Raw genomic sequence first — 23692 nt, 5'->3', positions numbered from 1 at the left:
TTAAGATTTTTTACAATAACTGTGATCATAAAACTGTATTCGACTTGTTCCCCTGTACCCCTGTAACAACCGTATTCTGCAAAAGGGTAAAGTTGATAAGGGTGGCTTCAAGATTTTATTTCTCGGTTCTGAAATATGTTCAGTGACAAAATAACTTGTTTGTGTCATATATCACAAATACCAAACTTTTGAATGGATTTGATAAATAAATTCAATAATATTGTAATTGTAATAAACAATTTGGTATTACAAGCACAAAAGGTAGAGGAATTACAATATATCATCAAGTATGGTGAGGTTATGGTAATATGATGGATGAATAGTAGTCATAATACAAAACCATACTAAAATTCCTGAACTTTTGCTTTTTAATTAAATTTTGCAATTACAGTCAATTGTTAAATGTTATGCAGTAAATGATTTTAACTTAAAAAACATATTTTGAATTTAGTTGGGAGCTGTTCTAGAACAACTAACGTTCACGGTTGCGCCCTTGCTCTGATAACGATAACAATTGATAAAAGGAAATAGAATATTTACAACCAAATGATTTAGAATGCAAGGAATATTCTTTGGTGTAATTTTTGGTAAGTGCAAAATTACTTATGGCTTTCTTTGTTTGCAAGTACCGTAGTGCTTTTTATATAAACTAGAGGTCGTCCAGTGGTCTAAAACTCGGCCAAAATATGTAATGTACAGTATTGTACTATTTACACCCCACGCAAAACATCTGATTAGAATTTCTTCCATTTGTTTTGATTTTCTGTTTATATTTTGTTGTTAGTTTGTCACCAGCATGGCATCCCATAAGGTCTATCTTAATTTTATTTTAATTTCAAATAATTTGTTGTGCTTATTTTTGGGCCCGTTTTAATTTATAAATTGATTCTGCACATCTTTAGGAAAATATCTTTTCATCACTCCGTAGCAAAAGTAACTATATTTTTGATGACAGCTGATATCAAAGAAAGTAGTCGTTTCCCAAGCTCTAATTTAGGGTGAGGGAAAAATCAATCAGCTGATTTTCCCTCGCTCTCGATTAGTTCTCCATTTACTCACCACACACACGCTAGTGTTTTGATAGGTACTGTTATTTTAATGATTTGAATCAGCTGTATGTATTGTTAAAAGCTGTTTTATTCTTTTAATTTGATGTTTAAAAGCGATTTATTAAGAAATATACGTAGGTCTAGGTTTCCTTTAGAATATCCTTATATATAATACGTGAAGGCGATTTCTACAAAACACTACTCCTCCGTTAATAATGGACGGATTTTCACAAACGACGTGTCAAAATAAAGTATTTTTTGTCTAGACGCCCCCTTTTGCCAATTCATGTAATAAAAATCCTCGGGCTTTGCCCCACAGGTCATCAAAGTTGGAGTTTCTCCCATATTAACATGGGGGAATCTAAATATTTAATTGGAAACTTTGTCCCCACCAATTTGAGAGAAAGGCTGGGCGTAGAAACTTGGTAGAGGTGTCCAAAGAAAGGTCTTGGTCTGTAGATGAGTTATCAAAAGAAAAACTAAGCAAAATCCCTTAGGATTCTGCCCCAGAAGCCTTTAAAGATCGCTCCACAGAGTTGTTTACATTTTGGCCATATGAATAATACTTATTAATGAAACAGCTGTTCATTTTTTAAATCTATCTATCTATAATATTAAAACGAAACAGTGTTTTTTTATTTCACGATTCTGAATCAACCACTCGACGGATTTTCATGATTTTTGTGTTGAAAGAAAGATAATTTTGAGAACTAGGGAATGTCGAAGCCATAATTTTAGTTTATGGTCCCAGTTTTTTAGAAATTACGTTTTAATTTTTAAAAAGTCTAGCAGCCGACGGATGAGTTAAAGTCGTTTTAGTGATGGTTTAACTAACAGCTGGTTTCTAACTGTCATTGAAATGTTTATGTTACAAGTTGTTTGTATACAAAATATTGATCCAGAGTTTGCCTACACACTATTTCACTTTAAAATGCAGTTTATTACCTATCGTAAAAGATCTATGTTATCAGGGGATTGTGTAATTTTTAACTAAACATTTTAAACGTATAATCAAGTTTTGTCATAAATGCAATCCGTCTAAGTATAAGTGCTTAATCCTTTAAGATATAAGCGGTTTGCGTGTTGATACATCTTTTTCTAAATGTTTGAATATAAGTATGACTGCATACAGTACACATGAAAATGTCAACCGGTGTAGTAGGTCTCCAGAAAACTGACCAGTAAGCTGCAGGGTGTCAGTAGAAACGAAAATCGATTCATACCATATCATAACTATCCCAGTAGTACTGTATGATTCAGAAACTTGATAAAGGGGTACATTCCAAAAGGCTCAGATCTCGGATGGGCTAGGCAGGCTTTGCATGGCGGAGAGAAGATACTTCAACTTTTAAAAGTGTATTCCAAGGAGTACTACAAGGTAGACGACCACTTGGACGACCAAGTAATGAAAGACATCTTCAGACTGGTATCTTCCTTAGAAATGGCAGGGGATGGAAGAGAACGGGAGGCCAGGATCAGTTTAGACGTTTCAGTGGCCAAGGTGGTAAAATAAGGTACGGTAAGTGATAGTAGGCATATGCAGTGGAAGGTGGTATGTAGCTACTATGGCATGCAGCTTACTGGCCAGTGTGTGTGAATCGGCCAACAAGTTTTAAACTAGCTGTTCTGAATCATATACAGTTTTAATGGACTACTCGATTCCCGTACGTAGGACGGGCCAAACTGCTCGTACTTATTTAATACGCAAGCAGGTTTTTTGTGACAATTACTCCTCCGATACTACTGAACCGATTGACATGTTTTTGATGTCATTGGAAAAAGCGTAACGTGAAGTTGTGCAGGAAACTTTCTTTTTAGGGAAATAATTAGAGAGTGAGGCCCTAGGGCCCTTTAAAGTTTCATATTTCTCCATAAGATTAACATGGGAAACAAACATTGTTATGAAACTCCAGCTGTTGTCAGAAATGCTGTTCTGCCATTTAATTTTATTTGTTTACAAGGAGAATTGTTTCTTGGTGCCATGTGGTCAATGAATTATACTTTTGCAATGACTTTTGCATATATTTTAAATGCTAGACACATAGGGATGACACTACAATATGTAAAATGACAGTACTGTAAGTACTGCTGTAAATTAAGAGATCTTTATTTAAATAATCAATAAGCACGATTGAGCCTTTGCCTATATGTTTCCTGGTAAGTGTGTTGTAACTGTTTCTTATAGTATATTATAGTATCTTAAAGTAAAACCGAATTATTCTTTTCTGCATTCTCACCCCGTAGCGAAGCACGGGCAGAGCAACTAGTTTTCTATAATTTTATGCTATAAAATTTTATTGAAAATTTATGTAGGTTTCCTTTTAGAAGATTTTATTTTATTTTGATTTTTAAACAAATTAATTGAGAAATAAGAGATGTAGATTTTCTAAACAGTATGATATAGCATAAATAGTTAATTTAATATGTTTTATTGGTAAATGAGGAGAGCTGTTAAATTAAAACATTAATTTACAATGAATAAAAGAATTCCCTAGTAGCACAAATATGTATTTTATAAATATTTTATATATTTAAAGTTGTATTTGATAGAACCTCGAATAAAATATATATATAATATATCTTTAATAACAGTATGATATATTCAAATATATATTTAAAATATTACCAAAAAGCAATGCAAAATATAAATTAAATATAAGTTTTGAATATATAAAATAGATTCATAATATATATCGATCAAATAAGTGTAGAATCTATAATATACATATTTTATATGTATTTTTTTCCTATTAAATATTTTTAAAAAATATCTGTTGAGAATATTTTAAATATATATATAAAATATTTTTGAAACTATATTATATATTTAAAGTATTTATAAATATATTTTGAAAAACGTAATTTATTTTTATTAATAAAATAATAATATATTTGTAGAATATAGGCTATAGCCTCTAATCTTTTATAATTAGTAAATAAATAATTTGCATCTTTTTGTTTTTTATAGTGTCTATCAATTTATACATGCATTTTTTGTATGATAATTGCTATTGTGAAAGCGTTAAAATTAAGTTATTAACAATACGTACTCTGAATGGTGTCACTCTATCATGCACGTAAAGAAAAAATTATGCACATGGTTAAGAGGCAGTATACATGTTCGGCAACTACATGTAAAAAAAGTGTTTATGGGTTTTATTTTTTGAATTGCAATATGTGATCATAGAAATCTCTAATTATTGGCTAGAAAAGGGTGCTAGCGACTGGCGACCGTTTAAGAAACGAATTACGGAAAAACAGATTAACAGAATCATATTATACTGTAGTATCAAAAAAATTGCAACTGACGGTCACCCTTTCACCATTTGAAAACAGATGCTAGCAATAGTCACAAGTAGCTCAGAGGTAAGGTAAGAGGCTCATAAGTCGGAGGACCCAGGTTCGAGACCCATCCGGGCTAAAAAAATTTTATCCAGTAATTTTTTCAAAATTAGTTTTTATGAACTATTTAATCAATTTACTCAACTGATAATTGTGTTTTTCATACTAAATCTTCATTTTTTTATATTTAGGCCTCATGGTATGTTTGGAAGATATATTAAATACATTTTTTATTTAAATATTATTCACTAAAATATATTATTGGAACCTATTTTTTTAATATTTAATATATTCAAAAACATATGTTATATATATATAATATATTTTAAATATTATATAAAATTGACATTAATACACACTTGAGATATATTAAATAGATTTTAAATATATTTATTCATATGTATTTAATATATATTTGTGCTACTAGGGTTATTAAACTTTTGCTGTTGCTAAAAATTGTACTGATCATGGTTAAAACAAAACAATGAAATAACATGTGTTTTTTAATATCAATAACACTTATTGAAACAAAGGTGCAAACCACATTAGTACACTTAAGCTGGGTTTTCCTAGGCGCAGAAACATGATGTTGAGAGCAGAGTGTGGGGAAGTAATTTTCCGCTCCTCTAGTGGCGGTCTACTCCGCTTCTAGGATAACAGTAGCCTACCATTAAATTATCTAAGACAAGCAGAGTGAACTCCTTGCCTTGGAAAACCCTTCTTTATACCAACACAAATTTTTCACTCACATCTTGATTAAAATATAGCCTACGATAATTTTGCTTTGTATATTATGGTGTTACAATAATGTATATGGTTCTTAACGTCTACGCAATCAGGGGTGATACTTCACTACGGCCATTTCGGAGATAACTTTGTGTTTTCGTGTATCCGTCCTGTTTTTATATGTCTTAATATTTATTCAACCCCTGACGCAATGCAAATGAAGACTTTTCGTGTTAAGTGTAACAAGACTATAGTTTAGTGAACCACTACGCACCTGACGATGGAGTAATCTCCGAAACGGCCGTAGTGAAGTATCACCCCTGATTGCGTAGACGGTAAGAACCATATAGGTATATTATTATTTTATTTTCACGCAATCTGTTACACTCAAGAATATAATATAGGCTATTATGGTGTTTCAATTACCTTAAGGTAATTTTTCATTTTTCTCTAGCTGTTTTGTCCAATGGCGACGTAAGCTTCTTTGTATTTTGTTAACAATTTTATTCATCTTTATTCTTCAAATCCTACAATTTCAATTCCCAAAAGTAATACCTCCTAAAAATTGATAAATTCTTACAAAGACTTATTATGATTATGGCCATATGAGATGGAGACGCCACCTTTGTGCGTATATCCATAAACTACAGTGAAGATACCCTGATATTACAAATGATCAAATATCTCTGAAACAAATCTACTTTTTTTTCTTTTTGGCGATATATAACTGACATCTGTAAATAAGTTGCGTTTATGTAAGTAGTTCACGACTGGTTCTAGTTTTGGTCAAAGGATGACATTGTATTTATGAAGTGGTAATTATGTTTAACAACACTTCAACAAAGTGATATGTTTCAGGGATATTGTTGATTTGCTATGAGACACTAACCCTCTTCAGGGCAGGGGTGGAACAAGATTCCGTGGAAAAGTCCAACACAGAAACCGAAGAGGAAACTCGTCAAGTTTTACTGGAGGTTTAGAATAAACCTAGTTCATAAACTGTTCGAACAAAGCTCAAACTACCTTGATGTATTCAAGCTACGTCCCAATGAGCTGGTTGTCGGAATCATTGATGTGCTTTATGTTTCTTATCGAGTTACCACTGTCGATAATGGACATAAGTATAGAATTGTTTAACTTCTTAAAGAGAAATTAAATAAATAAAAAAATTGTTAAAATATTATTTGAAGATTACAAATAGTTTGTCTTTGAAAAGATTTTTATTTGATCAAAGCTTTAGTAGGTAGGTTTTGAGAGAATACTTGCATAAAAAATGTGTTGATTGGAAGCAGCTTGAACGGTGTGGTAGTATTAGCAATGATTACAAACCCTATAAGAAGAGCAATGCCTTTGTTAAAAATTCTGTTTAGGAATATTTGAATTTTGGATAGTTCCCACGGCGGCTGCTAGGTAACGAAGACGCTACTATCGCGAGTGTGCGGCCAAGTCAGCTGACTGAGTGATAGAGAGTGAGACAAAGAATTGGCTTAGAGAGAAAGAGTAGCGCGAACGCCACACGATCGAACCAAACCAAGCGGCGGCCGCACGAAGATCATTTCGGCGGCAAAATTCCATCCTGACTATTCTACATAATCATATAGCTTCTTAAAGGGTTTGTTAGCATTAGTGTTGGTAAGGAGTTGTGATAAGTACTGTCTTCATCACCCCACTTTCAGTCATTTTGAAGCTATAATATTGTTGGCACTCCACTCGTGCTAATTGGACAATTTACTTATAGTTTTACGAATTGACAAGGTCAGGGCCGGTTTAGTAAAGCTCTCTTTACTAGTTTCGGCACACATAGGTGGTTTTGAAATGTGAATGTGGCATAGTATATTTTGTACTTAGAGCCGAAAACCATTTCGGTAATGGTATGAACACTATTTTCCACCATACTATACCCTATTCACCTTAATAATTCTATTGCAATGCTATGGTGTGTTCTATTGATTGCTATACTGATTTCTATTTAATATGCATTAATGTTTTAAGAAAGTAAGTGGGCAGCTGATTTTCGGCGGTAGGGATGTAAAAACCTGCTCAGGACCCAAATGACAGCTGGCATAGTCAGCAATAAGTAGGGGCCCAGCTTTCGGCCTCCAATAAAAGTTTGTAAAATGGCTAAAAACATCGTAGTGTGGTGAAAAGTGTTTTTTGTATTACTTTTGTGGTTCAGACTTTTATTTCAGATATATTATTATTAGTAAGATAAGAGTCTGATCATGAGGTGTCAAATCAAGAGGGAGTTATTTGGAGTTTTTTATACTATGCTCAACACACTCATAAAATAGTTATAGCAACTGTTATGACCCATCAACCTGGTCAGCAACAAAATGTAAGGTATAAAATAGAATTTTAGACACTGGCGCATTCTGTGACTGGCAAATTTGTAGACAGATTTTTTATCAAAATTGTCGTAGTTGATATGAGCCACCTACAGATTGCGTTGATCTAAACTACTAAATTCTGCTGAATACACAATCTTTTTAATTAAGTCAACCTTAGGGAATGACTTATGATGAGTTATAGCAACTGTTATGACCCATCAACCTGGTCAGCAACAAAATGTAAGGTATAAAATAGAATTTTAGACACTGGCGCATTCTGTGACTGGCTCACACAACTATATTCTTTTTTAATAAAAAATTGGCTACAGCTGGTCCATATAGATGGGAAGTCTAGGTTGAACCATTGACTATTAGAAAGCTATTAGTCAAACGTTGAACCAAAAGAATCATAAACTTTGATGTACAAAAATCATACAAATTAAAAATGTTATCAAATAAAATTTTATATTTTTCCAATTCAAATCATGCAGGTTCAGGGTTGACCCAGGGTTGAGGATTGTAGTAGCTCGGGGGGTTGGTGACTGTTAAACCTGCAACAGGCATTTGAAATTAACTAATAATGTTATCTAATAACTAATTATTTTTTATATCTGTAATCATTTGTTTTGATTTTATAGTTTCATCTTTTAAATTTCAAGATTCAGTAAATAATGTGAGTCTACTCTGCATTTGTGTATCATTTGTCTACCATTAAACTGTCACAAGCTATCCATTCAAAAAATATTACCCGAGAAAAGATATTTATTTTTATTTTACATTAAACTTTGGTTTATGATTTGGTAAAACTAAACCTGAAAATCTAACAGATAAAGGAACTTTAAGATACTAGAACGCCTCTCACATTTTTCAGGGTAAAATTATTTTTTACTGTCGGGTGAATTTAATTTGAACCTGTGTCTGTGCATAGTTTGATATACTCTTAAAGTAAACTCTGTTAATAGTTTCAAAACTTTAATGGTCATGATTGAAACTGACATACTTATCAAGCCAAGGTTGCTAGGGACAGGTCGAGGTTTGTACTTTGCCATCTTCATCCACTCTGAGACTTTTTCTCTGGACACTGTTTTCTTCAGTTCAACCTCACGTTGCTGATGTTCCTCATTTCGAAGTTGTCGTTCTTTCATTTCCTTGGCTAAAATGTAACAATGCATTGTATTGCAGTGAGTGTAACAACGGAGGACTTCCGTCCTACAGTCGACGGAGGACAATAAAAAAGCCAAAGTAGTATTAGTTGTATTAGATAGATTATTAATAATAAGGTCTCCATCGAGCTCCCTTAGCGACAAAAAATCTTACACTAGTGCAATGTTAATGCACTACTAGCATCAGGCACCATTTCTCAAGCCCCTATGCAATGACCTACACCTCACTCTCGTCATAGTAACTGAAAACGTTTTGAGACAAAATCAACACTACCGCCAAATATGAATCACGTTCAGTGATTAGACTTCTGTGGGAAGGGGACAAATCCCTTTTGAAATACCCTGCAAGGTGACAGATATGTATGCAGAAGTGTTCAGACGTGCTTGAGGTGGCTTAGAGAGTTCACAGGATGACGTACACATTTGCACAATGAGGCTGGCAGCAGATGTTCATTAGTTTCCATCAAGGCAGGGATAAAAATGGAGGGAACTTTGTTTGCTGATCAGTGTGTTTAAAATAAGGGCTTATCATTGGCCTTGGTAGCCTTATAGGGGCGCAAGTCAGTTCAGCAACTCTTGTTAAGTCACATTGCAAACAGCCCTGACTCTGATTTTATTCACTGACTCAAATGAGTCTGATTAATAACTGCTAAATAAATTGAAAACATTGTAAACACAGTAAACATTTTAACAAAGACCTCCATAATCTCTTCGCCACTTACACTTATTTTCTACAAGTAAAAACTGTGCTCTTTGCTCCATCTACATTCCTGAAGTAAAGATACACTTCAATAGCATCATTGACTATATATAGTCAATGATAGCGGTTAGGTTAGGCCACAAAAATCTAATCATAGAACCAGATTCACGCTTGGCAGGAGTGTCAATTTGACTTTAACTTCAGATACTATGTCAAGAATATTCATCAGATAGGGTTGGGACCCGACTAGAATATTGCTGGAAGAAGTCAAATATGATAACACTGGTGTCAGATTTTAACTAGTTGCGGGTGGCCACAAGCTTAATGCAGCAGTTTTTTATCTTTTTTTTGCTAGGCACGAGTCTGGGATTGTTTTTCACATTACTTCAGACTAGACCTAGGGGTTGGGGCATTATCACTTAGATAAAATCCATTGGTGACTTGGCGGAAATCGAGCCCGGGACCTCAGGGACTGAAGTCCCGCGCTCTAACCACTACGCCAGCTCGCTCCCCTACGATGCAGCAGTAAATTTACAGATAACAATAATAGTCCAAGGTCATCATTGGCAGGATTTTTTGGTTGACAGCACAGCGTCTGTTGATTTGCATTTTGCAATATAAATAGGTACTATTTCTTTTAACTTGAAAATAGCATTCTAGTATTTATACAGGGTGCAGCAAAGAAACTGATCTATTTTCTTCAGCGCACTGTTCAGCGACAGGCCGTCTGAGGGTGGTGGGAGTAGGCTCGTTGGATAGCCTATACGATGCCATTTCTTGTAATCATAGAGCAGTGGTTGTATGAGATACGTGCGGTTGTTATCTAGTCGTTTTTAAAAGGTACTAAATCAGTCATTGCAACTCAGTGGCAGTTCCGTGCTTTTATTTATTAGGTCGACATGAAGAGGTTCCATCAAGATTATCTGTATGGATAGCCTATCACAATTAAACAGATTATTATTGTAATTAAGTGATGAAAATTAACCTCAAAATTCGTGTAACTGAGCAGTCAGACATGTTCAGCAAGCCGCTGGTTTTCGAGCGGGCCTGCGAGGACTGTTTTCCACAGCAGCACGAACTCTATCAAATGTTAGTTGTCTGGCGTCTGATCTGACTTTGGGCAGCCTTTCAGCTTCCTTTTCAACGCAGAAGCCGTTGTTCTAAAACTAGTAACCCACCGCATTATTGTGATACGCAACGGAACTTCTCCATTTCAATTGAAAGAATGCATGAAACTGCCGATACCGCTGAGTTGCAATGAATGAATTCAATACTTTTTAAAAACAACTCCATAACAACCGCACATAGCTCAAGCGACCACAGCTCTATGACTAAAAAAAAATGGCCTTGTGTAGGCTTCCCAACGAACCTACGCCCACCACTCTCAGACGACCTGTCGCTGAACAGTGCTCTGCAGAAAATTGATCGGTTTTTATGCCGCACCCTGTATTATTAATAAATGCAATGGGGATTCAAAGTTAAACCATGATAATTTCCTTTTTATATATGAACATTTTGAGATTCATCGGCTGAAAATGAAATGTTTATGTGAAACTTGATTTTATTTCATGATCTTAAAATTTTGAAATTAAAAAGTACTTTTGCTGGATACATCTGCACGTTTATTGAAAATACCTATTCAGTGTGGCAACAATTTGTTTTAGGAGGCCTCAGCTTTTCCCATAACTCTCTTGTCATTGACAGTTGAACTCCTGGTAAGTTAATACAAGATGTTTGGACCACTCAACCAATCAGGCCCAATTACCTTTAGTAAACCCCTAAAACAATGCCTTTGAACTAAACACTCAAAAATAGTAGTTCTAAGTACATAATCCGTTTTATCCTGCTTATTTCTTGTTTTGAAGTATATTTTTTTACTAATGAGGCATTTGCAATACAATCGTCAAAAGTAAATAATTAATTTCAGCTATAAATGCATTATGAAGTAGTAAGTACATTTCAAAACTAACTTTGCCCTAAGTTATAAATAATATTTAATTGCTTAGTAATTATATACCTTTTCTCTCTTCATCTTTCTTGTGCTTCCAGATGGCATAGCTAATTTCCGCTGCCTCTCTTTTTACTTGTTTCTCTTCTAAGGCTATCTGTTTAATTTTTTCCTCCTGTTCCCGTTTTCTCAACTGTTCTAGTTTCTTAGTTTGCAACCAGTTTTGAAAAACCTCTTCCCGTATTTTTGTCCGTTCATTATCATTGAGGTCACCTGGTACGGAGGCAACAGATTTTGCGGAATTGCTATTGTTTTTGGGCTGGTTTAAAACCAAGGATCTTGATCTATTGATGGAATTAGGCTGAAATTTATGGGAAATTGTCATAATACATGTAGAAAATTAATTCTATGATTTCAGGTAGCAACATATTGTTGTAACATTAAATTCTTCTGTTAAGTTTTATAATTCAAAATAATATTCTAAAAATATGTTGGACTTTTAATTTTAGCCTCACCTTACTTTTTACTTACTGATCTGACTTTTCATGTTCATACAAAGAAATGAGGTTTAAAATAAGGGTCAGGTATGCAAGACTTTGCTAAATTGCTGTGCTAATGGGTGGTTGTGTGAGATTTTTATGTCCTAGGACGCTAGTCACGAGCCCAGAATTGTTTTTCACATTACTTCAGGCTAGACCTAGGGGTTGCGGCATTATTACTTAGATAAAATCCATTGGTGATTTAGCGGAATTTGAACCCAGGACCTCAGGACAGTTTTGTTAACATCCATCCTAAACTCATCAGTTATGGAGCTTGACTAAAGCATAAAATATTCTTCAGGAAAACCACACCGGGTTGGAATTTAGAAACACTGGTAATTCTGATTATAACAATTGTGTCTTACCTGTTCAGACATTTTTTTTCTCAAATTTTGAATAAACTCTTTTTGTAGAAATCAAATACTTGGTTATGTCATGTATGGTGCAAAACTACTAGTTTATTTTTGTAAATGTTGGTTTAGGTCTACACCCTGACCAAATAAAAATATGTGAAGTAAGAATTTTGGTTACTTGTTACCATGTAAACCTATTCATTTAAGATCTTATATTTTGTTTCAATACCTCAACCTATTCTTAGACCCAACCGACACTAATAATTGTGCATTTTAAAGGTTCAGTATTAGGTCTAGACTCCGGCTATTTCTAAGCATAGGTGCCCGAGGAGTGAATGAGTTAACAGGCTTAGAACCAGGCAACGTATTTCCCAGTCCCCTGTATCTGGTATAGATGCTATGGATATACTCAAGTTGGTAGCTACAAGTGCAAAATTAGATTTTTGTACCTGTGTCAGTCTTGAGGTTTTTAATGGCTGTGTTTAGTAATATAATAACTATCTAGTAACCTAAGGCCCTTTTTTACGCCATTTTCATTGTTGACAAGGTCTATTAATTGTAACTTTGTTATTTGATGACCAATTAAGATTTATGATTTATGAAAAATACATGTAGCACCACAGTTAGCAATCTGAACTTAAAACCATTTGATCGGTTAAATCTATAGCTTCGGAGGTAGCTTAGAGCTATGTTGAGTAACTCCCATGTAAGGTGCCTAGATTGGGGAATGGTTAGCAACATCTCTTATGATTGCATCAATAGCCTTATTAATGCAATTTATATAACGTCAATATTGTTTTTAATGCCTAAATATTGCAGTATCGTAATAATTAAAATCTATATATCTAAGTCCGTAAGCCCAAATGAAATTGTGAGCGAACGGGAGGTCGTAGAAAGCTGGGAGAGGTCTCATTTTAAAGGTCTGGGCATGAAATTTTGGGGAAAATTATTCATTTTTCTTAATTATGCACCAAAAGGTTGTTACGTAATAAAATAATTCACATTTAAATAGCATGGGAATTTAGATCATGTCTGTTTTGTTTACCTACTTTAAAACATGTAGTTTAACTTTATTTAAAGCATATGGTAATATGTACTGTACTGTAATATGTATAGACCTTTTCCCAATTTTAAGGGTCTGGATTAGTCAATGGAGTACGATTGGTTGTGTTAGGTATGTCTGAAAAAAGTGTAAAGTTTGAAGTAATTTCTGGAGTAGGCAAAGGCCCAGCGCACACGGTGTGACTGTTTTACAACAACTGTTGCACACGGTGTGACTGTTTTACAACTACTGTTGAGTCTATTGTGCAATCAGTGGAGTGCAAATTTAGTGCAGTTACGATGTTTTAAGGCCTTAAGTGCGCTTACTACGTCGGACTCAGACGAAGAAGACGTCATTAGCTATTATCAATACCGAAGACAGCGAAGGGTACTGAGATAGCATTGGGTTCACCCTTATTTGAGCAAGAATGTTAGTACTAGGCTGTTTGTAGCAGCTAGAGCTATTCGGATAGGAAATTATAAACACTAAAAATACCACACGGCCGTCAAAATTCAACCAAAATACCACCAAACACCACAAAAACACCCGTGGTCTCGTGCAACTGAAGCCTGCAACGCAACTGCAACATCGGGCCCACGGTTGTATGTGACTGATTTCAAACTTTTTTCGAAATCGCATACAACCAGTTGCGTCGTGTGGGCCTCCCCACTGCAATACATTGCCGAGGTCTCAAAACAGTTGCACGCGCAACTGGTTTGCAACGAAAGTTGTAAAACAGTCACACCGTGTGTGCTGGGCCAAAGGGAACATATTTTTCATGCCAAAAATAAAACTAATATCTACAGATCATAATATGCTATTTAAGTTTACAAGGATTCAATTTACATTATAAATAAAGTGCAAGGCCAAACCTTCGAAAAAGTTGGCATAGGTACAACAAATGTTTCCAGAGAGATTTTGTTATAGAATTAGCATTTTAGAATTTGGAGGATGACATTATCTCTATGTGTTTTATCTAAGTGAATATCTAAGTGAATCAAAGAAATTTATATATATTTAATTAATAGTCATGAAGATTATTATTAAACATGTTCCTTAGTTGTAATATGATTTAGTTTGTATTATAAACACACCGCATGAACAGTCCTTTGCAATTTTTATTTTAATCAGAGCAGACATCAAAATGCATTGCAGGTATGTATACATATTATAATATACAAAAATGTTCAATGATAATTCAAGGTAGGGTAACCCATGAGACTAATAATTTGTACAAAATAATTACTAGAAGTATATAGGGGCTATTGCCCCTACAAGCCACTAGTAAATTAGTAATTTGGAAACAAATGTTTAATTTTACTGATATATTTTGTTTAGAAACGATAAAACACCTTTTAGTCATAATGATTATATGGTGAGCAGGTTAAAATCAATATATAAATATTTATGTTGTAATATCACATTTAATTGCAACTAAACACTAAACTTTGGTGAGCTTCATTTTCCGCTGAGTGTGTTTCTTAGCCGAGACAGTTTGACTTGAATGTGCAACAGGACAAGGAAAGCGTTTTTCTTGTACCACTCCACGTTGTAGTCGAGATGTGTTCGCCAGTTCTTGTCCAGGAATGCCTTGTAGAACACTGACATCTCATCTGCCGACATCTGTTCACTAGACTCTGATTGGTTGGTAGCCATGAACTCCTTTCTCTCCTGGTACAAACTCTTGTAAGATATCTTCATAGGTGATGATGTGCCATCTTAGTTGTAACATGCACCAGTATTGCAAGACTTCTTTGGAAGCACAATACAAACTGAACCATTAAATTTAGCAGATAGAAAAATTATTTGAAATTAATCACTACTAAATGAGTGTTGTGTCTAAGTGACTGTTTCAATTATTAAGAGCCAGGGGCGGTTTAAGGGGTAAGCAAAGTACGCAGTAGCGTAGGGTGCCAAGCAAAAGGAAGCGCCTAAGTGCTCTCCAATGTTCAGTATTAAAGGAGACTAGAGGCATTGAATATATAAATGTTATAGCCTATATTCAATTATAGACGGTAATAGTTTATTTACATCACCCACTAGGACTGTTGTAGGAGTAAGGAATTGGGGTAAATTGTGTACATCTAAAGGTGAGAGACCATTACATATACTCCCACTACTTGATTTATTATTCTTCCCAAATAACAATAATCACAAATAATGTCCATTTGTTAAAATGGACTCGTCCGGCAGACATTTCTACGATTCAGAAACTCCTATGCTCTTTTATTTACTTATATTTTTCATTTAGCCATAAATATTCCTTACTATAACATCAGTGTTTAGGGTACTTGCAGCCCTAGGCCTTAAATACGAGCGGCCTCATTATCGCAGCGAAATCATCACCATCTCCCTCAATAACGGGACATGATCATCATCATCCACAATCTCAAGAAATTAAGAACATCTCCCGTGTTTACGATAAATTATCAAATTCTGCAATCTCTACGATCACCGTGAAATCACAAAAATCTCCCACAATCACAGGGTTATCATCATTGCCATATGCGGTCGCGGCGAGATTGTGAACATCTTCCGTGATCACAGAACATTATCATTGCTACCCACGTGACAATTTCTGCGAAATCGCAAATGTATCCTACGATCATGGAACATCTTGATTGTTGCCCGCAATCGTGTTCATATCGTGAACATATTTGCAAAAAGGGGCTTACAGCACAGCACGGAGAGGTGTTCGCCAGTGGATGGTCATAGAACATCGAAGGAACTGGGAAAGAACAGAAGGAAATGTACAGTCAAAGAGAATGCTGAAGGCACCTACAGGTGCGATAGCGGCAGAAGCCCTTGGGCTGAGTAGGAAGACCCTGCGGAAGGTGGTTGGCTTTATTAGCGGCCATTGGGTATTCCGTGGACGTTTACACAAGATGGGAATTCAAGTTGAAAGCCTCTTATGTAGGAAATGTGGAGAGGAGGAGGAGACAGCATTCTACGTGATATTTATGTGCCCAGCCCTAAGGTCTGCGCATGAGATCCCTTGGCCTATCGACTGGAGATCAAAGGGAAGAACGGGTCACCATAGTCAAAAGGATCTCACGGTTCACAAAGGACCTGGGATTTGACAAAGAATGAGGACCTGTGAATGAGGGTGCACAATAAGCTGTTCTAGCTGCGCTGCAATCCCATGGTTAAGCCTGGCCCTCTTTAAAAAAAAAAGAAAAAAAAGGGCCGCAGCAATTTTATTAAAATCTGGCACTAACTACCAGATACGTTTTTAATTAGGGGGGGGGGGGGAGTTGGCGGAATGTTGTTCGCTTACAATAGGAAAATGTCTAGAACTGGCTTTTAAGTCCTTAAACCGGTGTATTTCAAAAACATTTATTCAAATTATTCAAGGACATAATGATGAGTTTTTAGTTGTGGAAAAAGGTTGGAAATTTTGGTAACCCGGCTTAGCACATATATTAAGCAAAATCAAGTAAAGTAATGGCAGGGTAAACTTAATGTGTAATATGTATAAATAAATTGTATCAGTATTCTGACACAAACTTTCTCCCAAAGCTTGTCAAGTGTCAACAAACCTTATCATGGAAAAGTGGTGGTAACTACTGTATGATATTTTATGAGGAAAATCATTAAAGTTGCAATAACTTGTGAACTAGCCTATCTTTTCTTTTTACAGCATTGGGGGTTGTACTATTTTTTTCAGACTTACAAGGACCATAGCAAGCTAAATTTTACACAAAATCGGTAAAAGCTGTTTTTTTTTTTCAATCCAATGTTTTCAGTTATTTTATGGGAAACTTAGGCTATATAAGTCGCAAAAACTTTTGAACCACAGTTTTTACAGCAATGGGTGTTATACTGTTTTCTTTCCAGTTATAAAAGCTATTAGCCTACACTAAATTTTAATCAAAACTGTTCAGACCGTTTTTGAGAAAACCTTATTTTACCGTTATTTTATGTGCTTTCTAGGTAAGCAATATTAAACGTTTCTAAAAAATGAAGAAAAAAAACGCCTGGAGATACTATAGATTAGGATATAGGATATAGGACCTACGTACGAAATGGCATGAAATATGACCACAGGTCTGTAGCTCTGTACACATCCACACACACACAGATGCATCACTTTGAATACCACTTTTTAGGGTGCAAGTAAACCCAAAAGGGATATTTTGACAAAAACAATACTTTTACCATACTATAAGCTAACTTATTGGGGGAGAGAGTAAAAATAAATTAAGGCAAAAAGTTTGAGAAGTTTGTTTTCATTTTGAAAATTCTTCTGATAATCCTTCAACGGTAATCTACATAAAACATATTTTTAAAAAATGTACATTTTCTAACCTTGACAAATTTTGAATTGTGTGACGCCCAAAAGTCTTGATTCCACTGTTGAACTTCCTGTCGTTTCAACCTTAACCTTTTCTCTATTGACGTCTCATTGGCCGGGATATGAAATTTGATTGGTCTCAAATTAGATACAGGGTCAGGAGGTCCGATCATGTCACATTTGGAGTCTTCTGTTATTGGTTTGGTTGATGAATGAGCGCTATTAAGTAAAAGGACCTGCAAAATAAAAAAAAGAAATGTACAAAAATTGTGGGTGATTAGTAGGCTATGTTCTTTTTTACACAGGAAGCTCTTGTATCTCTTTTGATCTTCTTAAATAGCCAAACACTTATTCCTTGAACAACTACAATGTCGGTATGGGAGAGGAATTTGGTTTAGTGGTTTTTAAATGGGGTAAGATAAATTAGATATGCACTTGCTTAGAGCAGAATGCATGGAATGTTTGGAACTTCCACCACATAAAGGTAAAGAGCCCAATGGCATTTAAAAACATAAAATAGGTAATAAAATATATGCTTCACATTAGAGCTCACATACATTTCACTGTAAACACGTTAGAATGCTAACTGATTGCTCTATCAATAGATGTTATTTTTATCACTCCGTACTGAAAGTAGGTTTTTTTTTTTTAAGTAGTTGTGTCCCAAGCTCTAATTTAGAACGAGGGAAAACCGATCAGCTGAATTTTCACAACTCTAAATTTACTTTCCCTCGCTCTCTATTAGTTCTTCATTTACCTACTACCCACAATAGTGTTTTGTTACAGTTTACTTTAATTTAATTTTGAGGTGTTGCCTTCCGGATTACTTAACAATATTATTCTAGAGGTTAAATACCTTTTTGTTGACACTGTAATCCTTGGCCGTCTGGATGGTGACCAGTTTTAACACTCAAGGTGTCATTGTTAAACCTTAAGCCGTGTTGTCGCTCCTAGTAGGTCGTCATAAAGTCTTTAAAACATATTCACACAAACGAACATTGTCTATTGTCATTAGATTAATTATTAAATAAGTGTACTGAACTCAAGAAAGGTTGTTCATTTCTAATTTAACAAAATCTCAATCAAAATATAAAACAATAACACAAAACATATGTAGAACAATTACCATATGCTACTACTGTCATCCCTCCTTCACAAGTCAAATTTATTTGGTTTTCTTCAAATCCTTTCCCCTCGTCTTACAACAGGAGCTGAGTCATTGCTATGTTCTTCTGACCTGGACGATTAACCTTTATTCACATCATGGGAGATTCTGAATGACTTGTCTCTTCTTAGGAACCATGAGTTTCTTCGGTATTCTCGTCCATCACCAGTCTGGATTTTGTACGATCGTGGTTCAGGACCAACTTGAACAATCTTTGCTCTCAACCAACACTTTGGTTTGAATCTGAAAAGCACTGGTTCATCGAGTTTAAACTGATCAGGCTCTGTCTTCCTCATATCATCGTATAGCTTCTCTCGCCTTTAATTTTTTCTAGCTGTTTTGAAACATTCTTTATGACCATCAGAATAAGGTGGTTGGTCGGTCGTAGATGGAAGAAGAGTCTTTGTCCTCCTACTCATCAGCCGCTGAACTGGGGAAGGGGAACCTAGGCTACCTCTTGGTGTGTTACGGTGATGAAGAAGTGCAAGATAAATATCGGACTGTTCTTCTTGACACTTGACAATTAAGTTTTTCCCTTCTTGGACATGCCTCTCCGCCAGCCCATTGGATCTAGGAAAATGAGGAGATGAAATTCTATGATTAAAATTCCATTCGGATACGAATTTAGTGAATTCTATAGAAGCAAAACATGGTCCTCCATCAGTTCTTAGTTCATCTGGAATACCATGAGTTGCAAAGTACTTTTTTAGGTGTGTAATAACAGTAATGCTACTTTTGTTCCTTAGACTTTCACACTCAAAATATCCTGAGTAACTATCAGCAACTACTAAGAAGTCTTTAACTCCACATTCAAAAACATCAGCACCGATGAACTGCCAAGGCCTCACTGGTACTGTTTCTTGAAGGATCACATCTTGAGGTTTATCTCGTTGATATTTACTGCATACATTGCACCTCGCTACATATTGTTCAATATCTCTTTCCATATTAATCCAATATACATAGTCACGTGCTGTATTAATTGAACTTTGAACACATTTGTGAGGACGGTGAATATTCTGTAATACTTCAAGTTTCATTTCATCAGGTATAATCAAACGGCTTCCTTTAAACAAAAGGCCATCATAGCAACTTATTTCTTCTATGACGTCCAGAAGTTCTAACAATTGATTTTATTATCCCTCCTACCCCGTCAACTATTCCCTTTCCATGGGAAGTAGCAAAATACTTCCATGTAAATGGTTCCTTAAACTGGAGGCTTAGTTGTTGTCACAAATATACCATATATCTGTTCTTACTCGAGGGTCCATTAGTCCATAATATGACTTCTTCAACATCATCCCACATATCAGGAACTTTTCAGCCACTTTCCCGCCATTTTCAGGTAAAGAGTAAAACAGTGGCTAACTAAATTATAATTTGCCATTTTGATCATGTCATTGAATATATAAACTTAATAATTTATGTGTGTCACTTGTATCAAACTTAATTGAAGAGAGAAAACATTTAATACGAAATTTCTAAATAAAAACCACGTTGTACCTAGGAGTACCCCATTTAAATAACTTTTTTGAAGAAAAATGTAATAAAATCTCAGTTTAAATGTTTTTTCCTGTTACAACATACAAATTTAAACCTAAATGTTCATAAATTTTCTTTTTTATTATTATTATCCCTATCATAATCACCCAAGAACGTTTGTGTCCCGTGCAACACGTCCCGTGCAACACACGTCATGCCTATCAAATATGATTAAAAAGTCAGTAACCGATTTATAAAAATCCCATTATAAAACATTATTAGTTAAGTAAATCCATCGAGAATATCTACATCAAATTAACAATAACAAATTATCTCAGAATTCACAGAAATAATTGTAGACAAGCTAGGTAAGTGAATGTCGCTCTTCGTACGAGTCCCGTGCAACACGCTTCTAATACCATTGCCACAAAAAAAGTAAAAGTTATGAAACTTATTCATCTATACAATATGTACAATCTATGACCATAAATGTAGTACTCTAAACATCAATAGCAGACTTTTAAGTCATTTTTATTGATTTATATAAAAAAGTGAATTGTCTGAATGTCCCGTGCAACACACCGAGAATCACCCTGTAGATAATAACCGTAGGCTACAAAAACACTTTGATATAGGCTAGGCCTACTGAATTATTTGTTTTTTTACGCTCTTAAAGAAGGTCTGGAGTGAAATTGGGAAATTCTTTGTTTTGAGGGTCAAAAATGAGAAAACCCAATTTTTACCCCATTAAACCCCGTTCCCATGGTTCGATCATGCCGATATGCGAACTCATTCAAGTTCATACCACCTTACACCTTCGAACCAAATTTCATCAAAATCGGACAAAAATTACTCAAGTTGAAAAATCATGTTCACGGACACAAATATTAATACATCTAGGCTATATACAAATTTTAGCGAATGTCGTTTTTGGCCTATGGGGACATCAAAATGAAAAATTAAATGGTACTTACGTATTATACGGAGGCCACTTATTTTACAGCGCGCTGCGGTGGTTAGGTTAGGTTGGTCTATTATAAATATGTTTGTAGGACTTTCCTACTTTCGTTATGAATCGAACCAGACAAGTCATACAAGCTTCATGATGACCAAACCTAACCGCCGCAGCGCATTGTATAAGGGTGGCCTCCGTATAATACTTAAGTACCAATTAAATGGGTCCCGGGCCTAGGTCTTACAGTGCCATGTACGGCCACTTTAGAGCTAGCCTACTTCCCAATAGGGAAATTCGCTAAAAGCTGTCATGTAAAAATAGGCTAATAACGTATAGGCCTAGCTAATATACAAGGAATTAATATGTAATACATGATTAGTATGATCATGTAATGTAATAGCCTAGCATAGATAAAACGTGTTGGTTAGTCTATGGTAATAGTAACTCGGTTAACATCAGTTAAAACAAGTTCTCAGTCCATTTATTTAACTTAGTAAAAATTGGATATTCTTACCTGTTGCTGATGATATTTGCCATGGATTGTTACATAGAAATTAGAGAAAGAACGGACATTTACTGGGTTTTTAACACTTCCAAGACTAGCCATTGATTGTTATTTACTTTCAGCTAAATCTAAAATTCTATAGTATTAATAACAGACTCAGCTTTTAATTTAACGAAACATTGGTCATACATAACATCATGTGATTTTTGTAAACCTGAACCTGAGTGAGGTTTAGGTTAAAAACTTAAAATGTGGTAGTTGGTAATATACTATAAAATCAAATTGTATTTAGATTTAGATTATAACTATAATTACTGTAGGTTATTAATATCATAAACACATTTTTTTGAATATTCAATAACTAACAACTTAAACTATGAAGAAGGTCAAAATAACGTGAGTAAGTTAATATTTTTAATTTTAATAAATCATAACAAATAACAACATTACTATTTTTGTCGTCTGCTCTGCTCTCTATCGTTTATCGTTATCTTATCTATCCTATCCTAATCCTATGTATTGTATGTCAGGGGATGCGGAATACTATCCCCCGGAAAACTACCCCCCCAGGTGAAACGTGACGTCACAAAATCTGCTAACTAACCAATATGGAAGCCGTGTCCGCGACTGGAATACTACCCCCCTTGACAAATCATGATATGTAATTTTAATTTTAATTCGAGTACTTCCGTTGGATAATAGAAAAGGCATGTGGTGAATATAAAACAGATTTTCGAAATGTTACAGCAAGTTTGGTTGGTTAGGTTAGGTTAGATTAGAACTGTTTGACAACTAAATTTGAGTGTCCATGACTGGAAAACTGCCCCCCCGGTCTCTGACGTCAATATGACGTAGGAACCTGCTTGGGGGGGTAGTTTTCCGGGGGACAGTCTTCCGGCGACCCGTATGTCAATCTGTATTCTCATTCTGTAGTCTGTGGCTGGTCCGCTCTTTTTTCTGTGGTAGGCCGGTTGTGGGGTAGTGCATAGCTGCTCTCCTCTCACGGCCGACGGCCACCTTGGTGGTGGCCGTGTCTTCCCTGCTGCTGCTCTGCTGCATGTTAAGAGTAAAACTCAGGCATCGAGAAGCTGAGTGGTTTATAGAGCTTTCTTGAATATTTATTTGAATGCTTGGATCCTACATCGGTGAGATTAAATAAAAAATACCCCCGCCACTGCAAACTTCCACATTAAGCGAATTTCTATTTGCCTTATTTGATGTTCAATTAAATCTATTTACATAACATCCAGCTTAACAAGTGCCTATGTTTGCTGCTACAGGGACGCTATTAAAGTGTATTTTAGTAAAATATTAATAGCTTAGTTTAGAGACATTATTGAACATCAACACAATATAATGAGTTCCTGGCTGAAATGAATATGAAACACACGCCAAAATAAACTTTAAATAGTTGGAAGAGTAATAGCCTCGCCTTAATCTATAAACATAATTTTTACTTTCGTTGTGTGGCAAGAAACCTTTTATTTCATTCAAGATACTTAATAATATTGTTGTTAATCGTTATCTGTGCATAATGGTATTTTTAATTATAATTTCAAGATGTTTTGAATTATACTTACAGTACTTACTTTATTACTTACCGGTACTTGAATACTTGTTGTCTTAATCTTTGACCGAAGTATATCGGATAGATTGCGTCGTTATACTAATATTTACAAAATTATTATATACAAAACTTGCTTTACAAAATATCATAAAACTTAAAAATTTAAAACTAAAACTTTAGGCTTTGGTAGGCGTGTCTGTTTCTCAACATGGCATCAAAGGATCATTTGATAACTCGTCGAGACTGTACAGCGGCCTATTTGTGAGCAAGTTCTTCAGCTCGGTCTTAAACGCTGTACAGTCGAGGTTCCTTAGGTGGTTTGGAAGGGAGTTTTAGATTTTGATAGCCGAGAGCGGGGGTATCTCCTTAAGGTATGGCTCAAGCGGCAGCGAGGCATATCCAGCTGATATTCAGGTCATGGGCCCTTTTTATTCCATACTCATGCCTATCACGACGGGTCACAAAATCACTAAGGTTTTCCTTTAGCAAGACCAGACTATTGAGTACATACTGGCTCACCACTGTGAGGATTCCC

The 23692-nt window shown here is 35.1% G+C and overlaps 2 protein-coding genes and 1 long non-coding RNA gene across 3 annotated transcripts; 1 reads left to right on the top strand and 2 right to left on the bottom strand.

The window, feature by feature from the left end:
* The first annotated feature begins 3 nt into the window (after window positions 1–3).
* On the top strand, window positions 4–6332 carry LOC129004461 (uncharacterized). The gene is made up of 3 exons (XR_008491717.1): window positions 4–86; window positions 452–587; window positions 5976–6332. It is a non-coding gene; the product is annotated as an uncharacterized LOC129004461 (long non-coding RNA).
* Window positions 6333–7883: 1551 nt separating this feature from the next.
* LOC129003688 (coiled-coil domain-containing protein 34-like) lies at window positions 7884–12171 on the bottom strand. The gene is made up of 4 exons (XM_054431986.1): window positions 12160–12171; window positions 11325–11616; window positions 8445–8597; window positions 7884–7995 (listed from the first exon to the last, which is right to left on the bottom strand). Exons 1-4 carry the CDS (start codon window positions 12169–12171, stop codon window positions 7928–7930), a joined length of 525 nt encoding a protein of 174 aa, XP_054287961.1. The 3' UTR covers window positions 7884–7927.
* Window positions 12172–14599: 2428 nt separating this feature from the next.
* LOC129004249 (COA8 family protein CG14806, mitochondrial-like) lies at window positions 14600–21758 on the bottom strand. The gene is made up of 3 exons (XM_054432739.1): window positions 21600–21758; window positions 17498–17719; window positions 14600–14860 (listed from the first exon to the last, which is right to left on the bottom strand). The coding sequence occupies exons 1-3, from the start codon at window positions 21690–21692 to the stop codon at window positions 14648–14650; spliced, it is 528 nt and encodes a 175-aa protein (XP_054288714.1). The 5' UTR covers window positions 21693–21758; the 3' UTR covers window positions 14600–14647.
* Between the last annotated feature and the right edge of the window lie 1934 nt (window positions 21759–23692).

Source organism: Macrosteles quadrilineatus, unplaced genomic scaffold (assembly GCF_028750875.1).
Source record: "Macrosteles quadrilineatus isolate MER2022 unplaced genomic scaffold, UCM_ALF_1.0 Scaffold_9__3_contigs__length_116548681, whole genome shotgun sequence".
Classification (NCBI taxonomy): Eukaryota; Metazoa; Arthropoda; class Insecta; order Hemiptera; family Cicadellidae; genus Macrosteles; species Macrosteles quadrilineatus.
The sequence above is the reverse complement of the archived record's forward strand: the minus strand, read 5'-3'. Positions and strand labels throughout refer to the sequence as shown.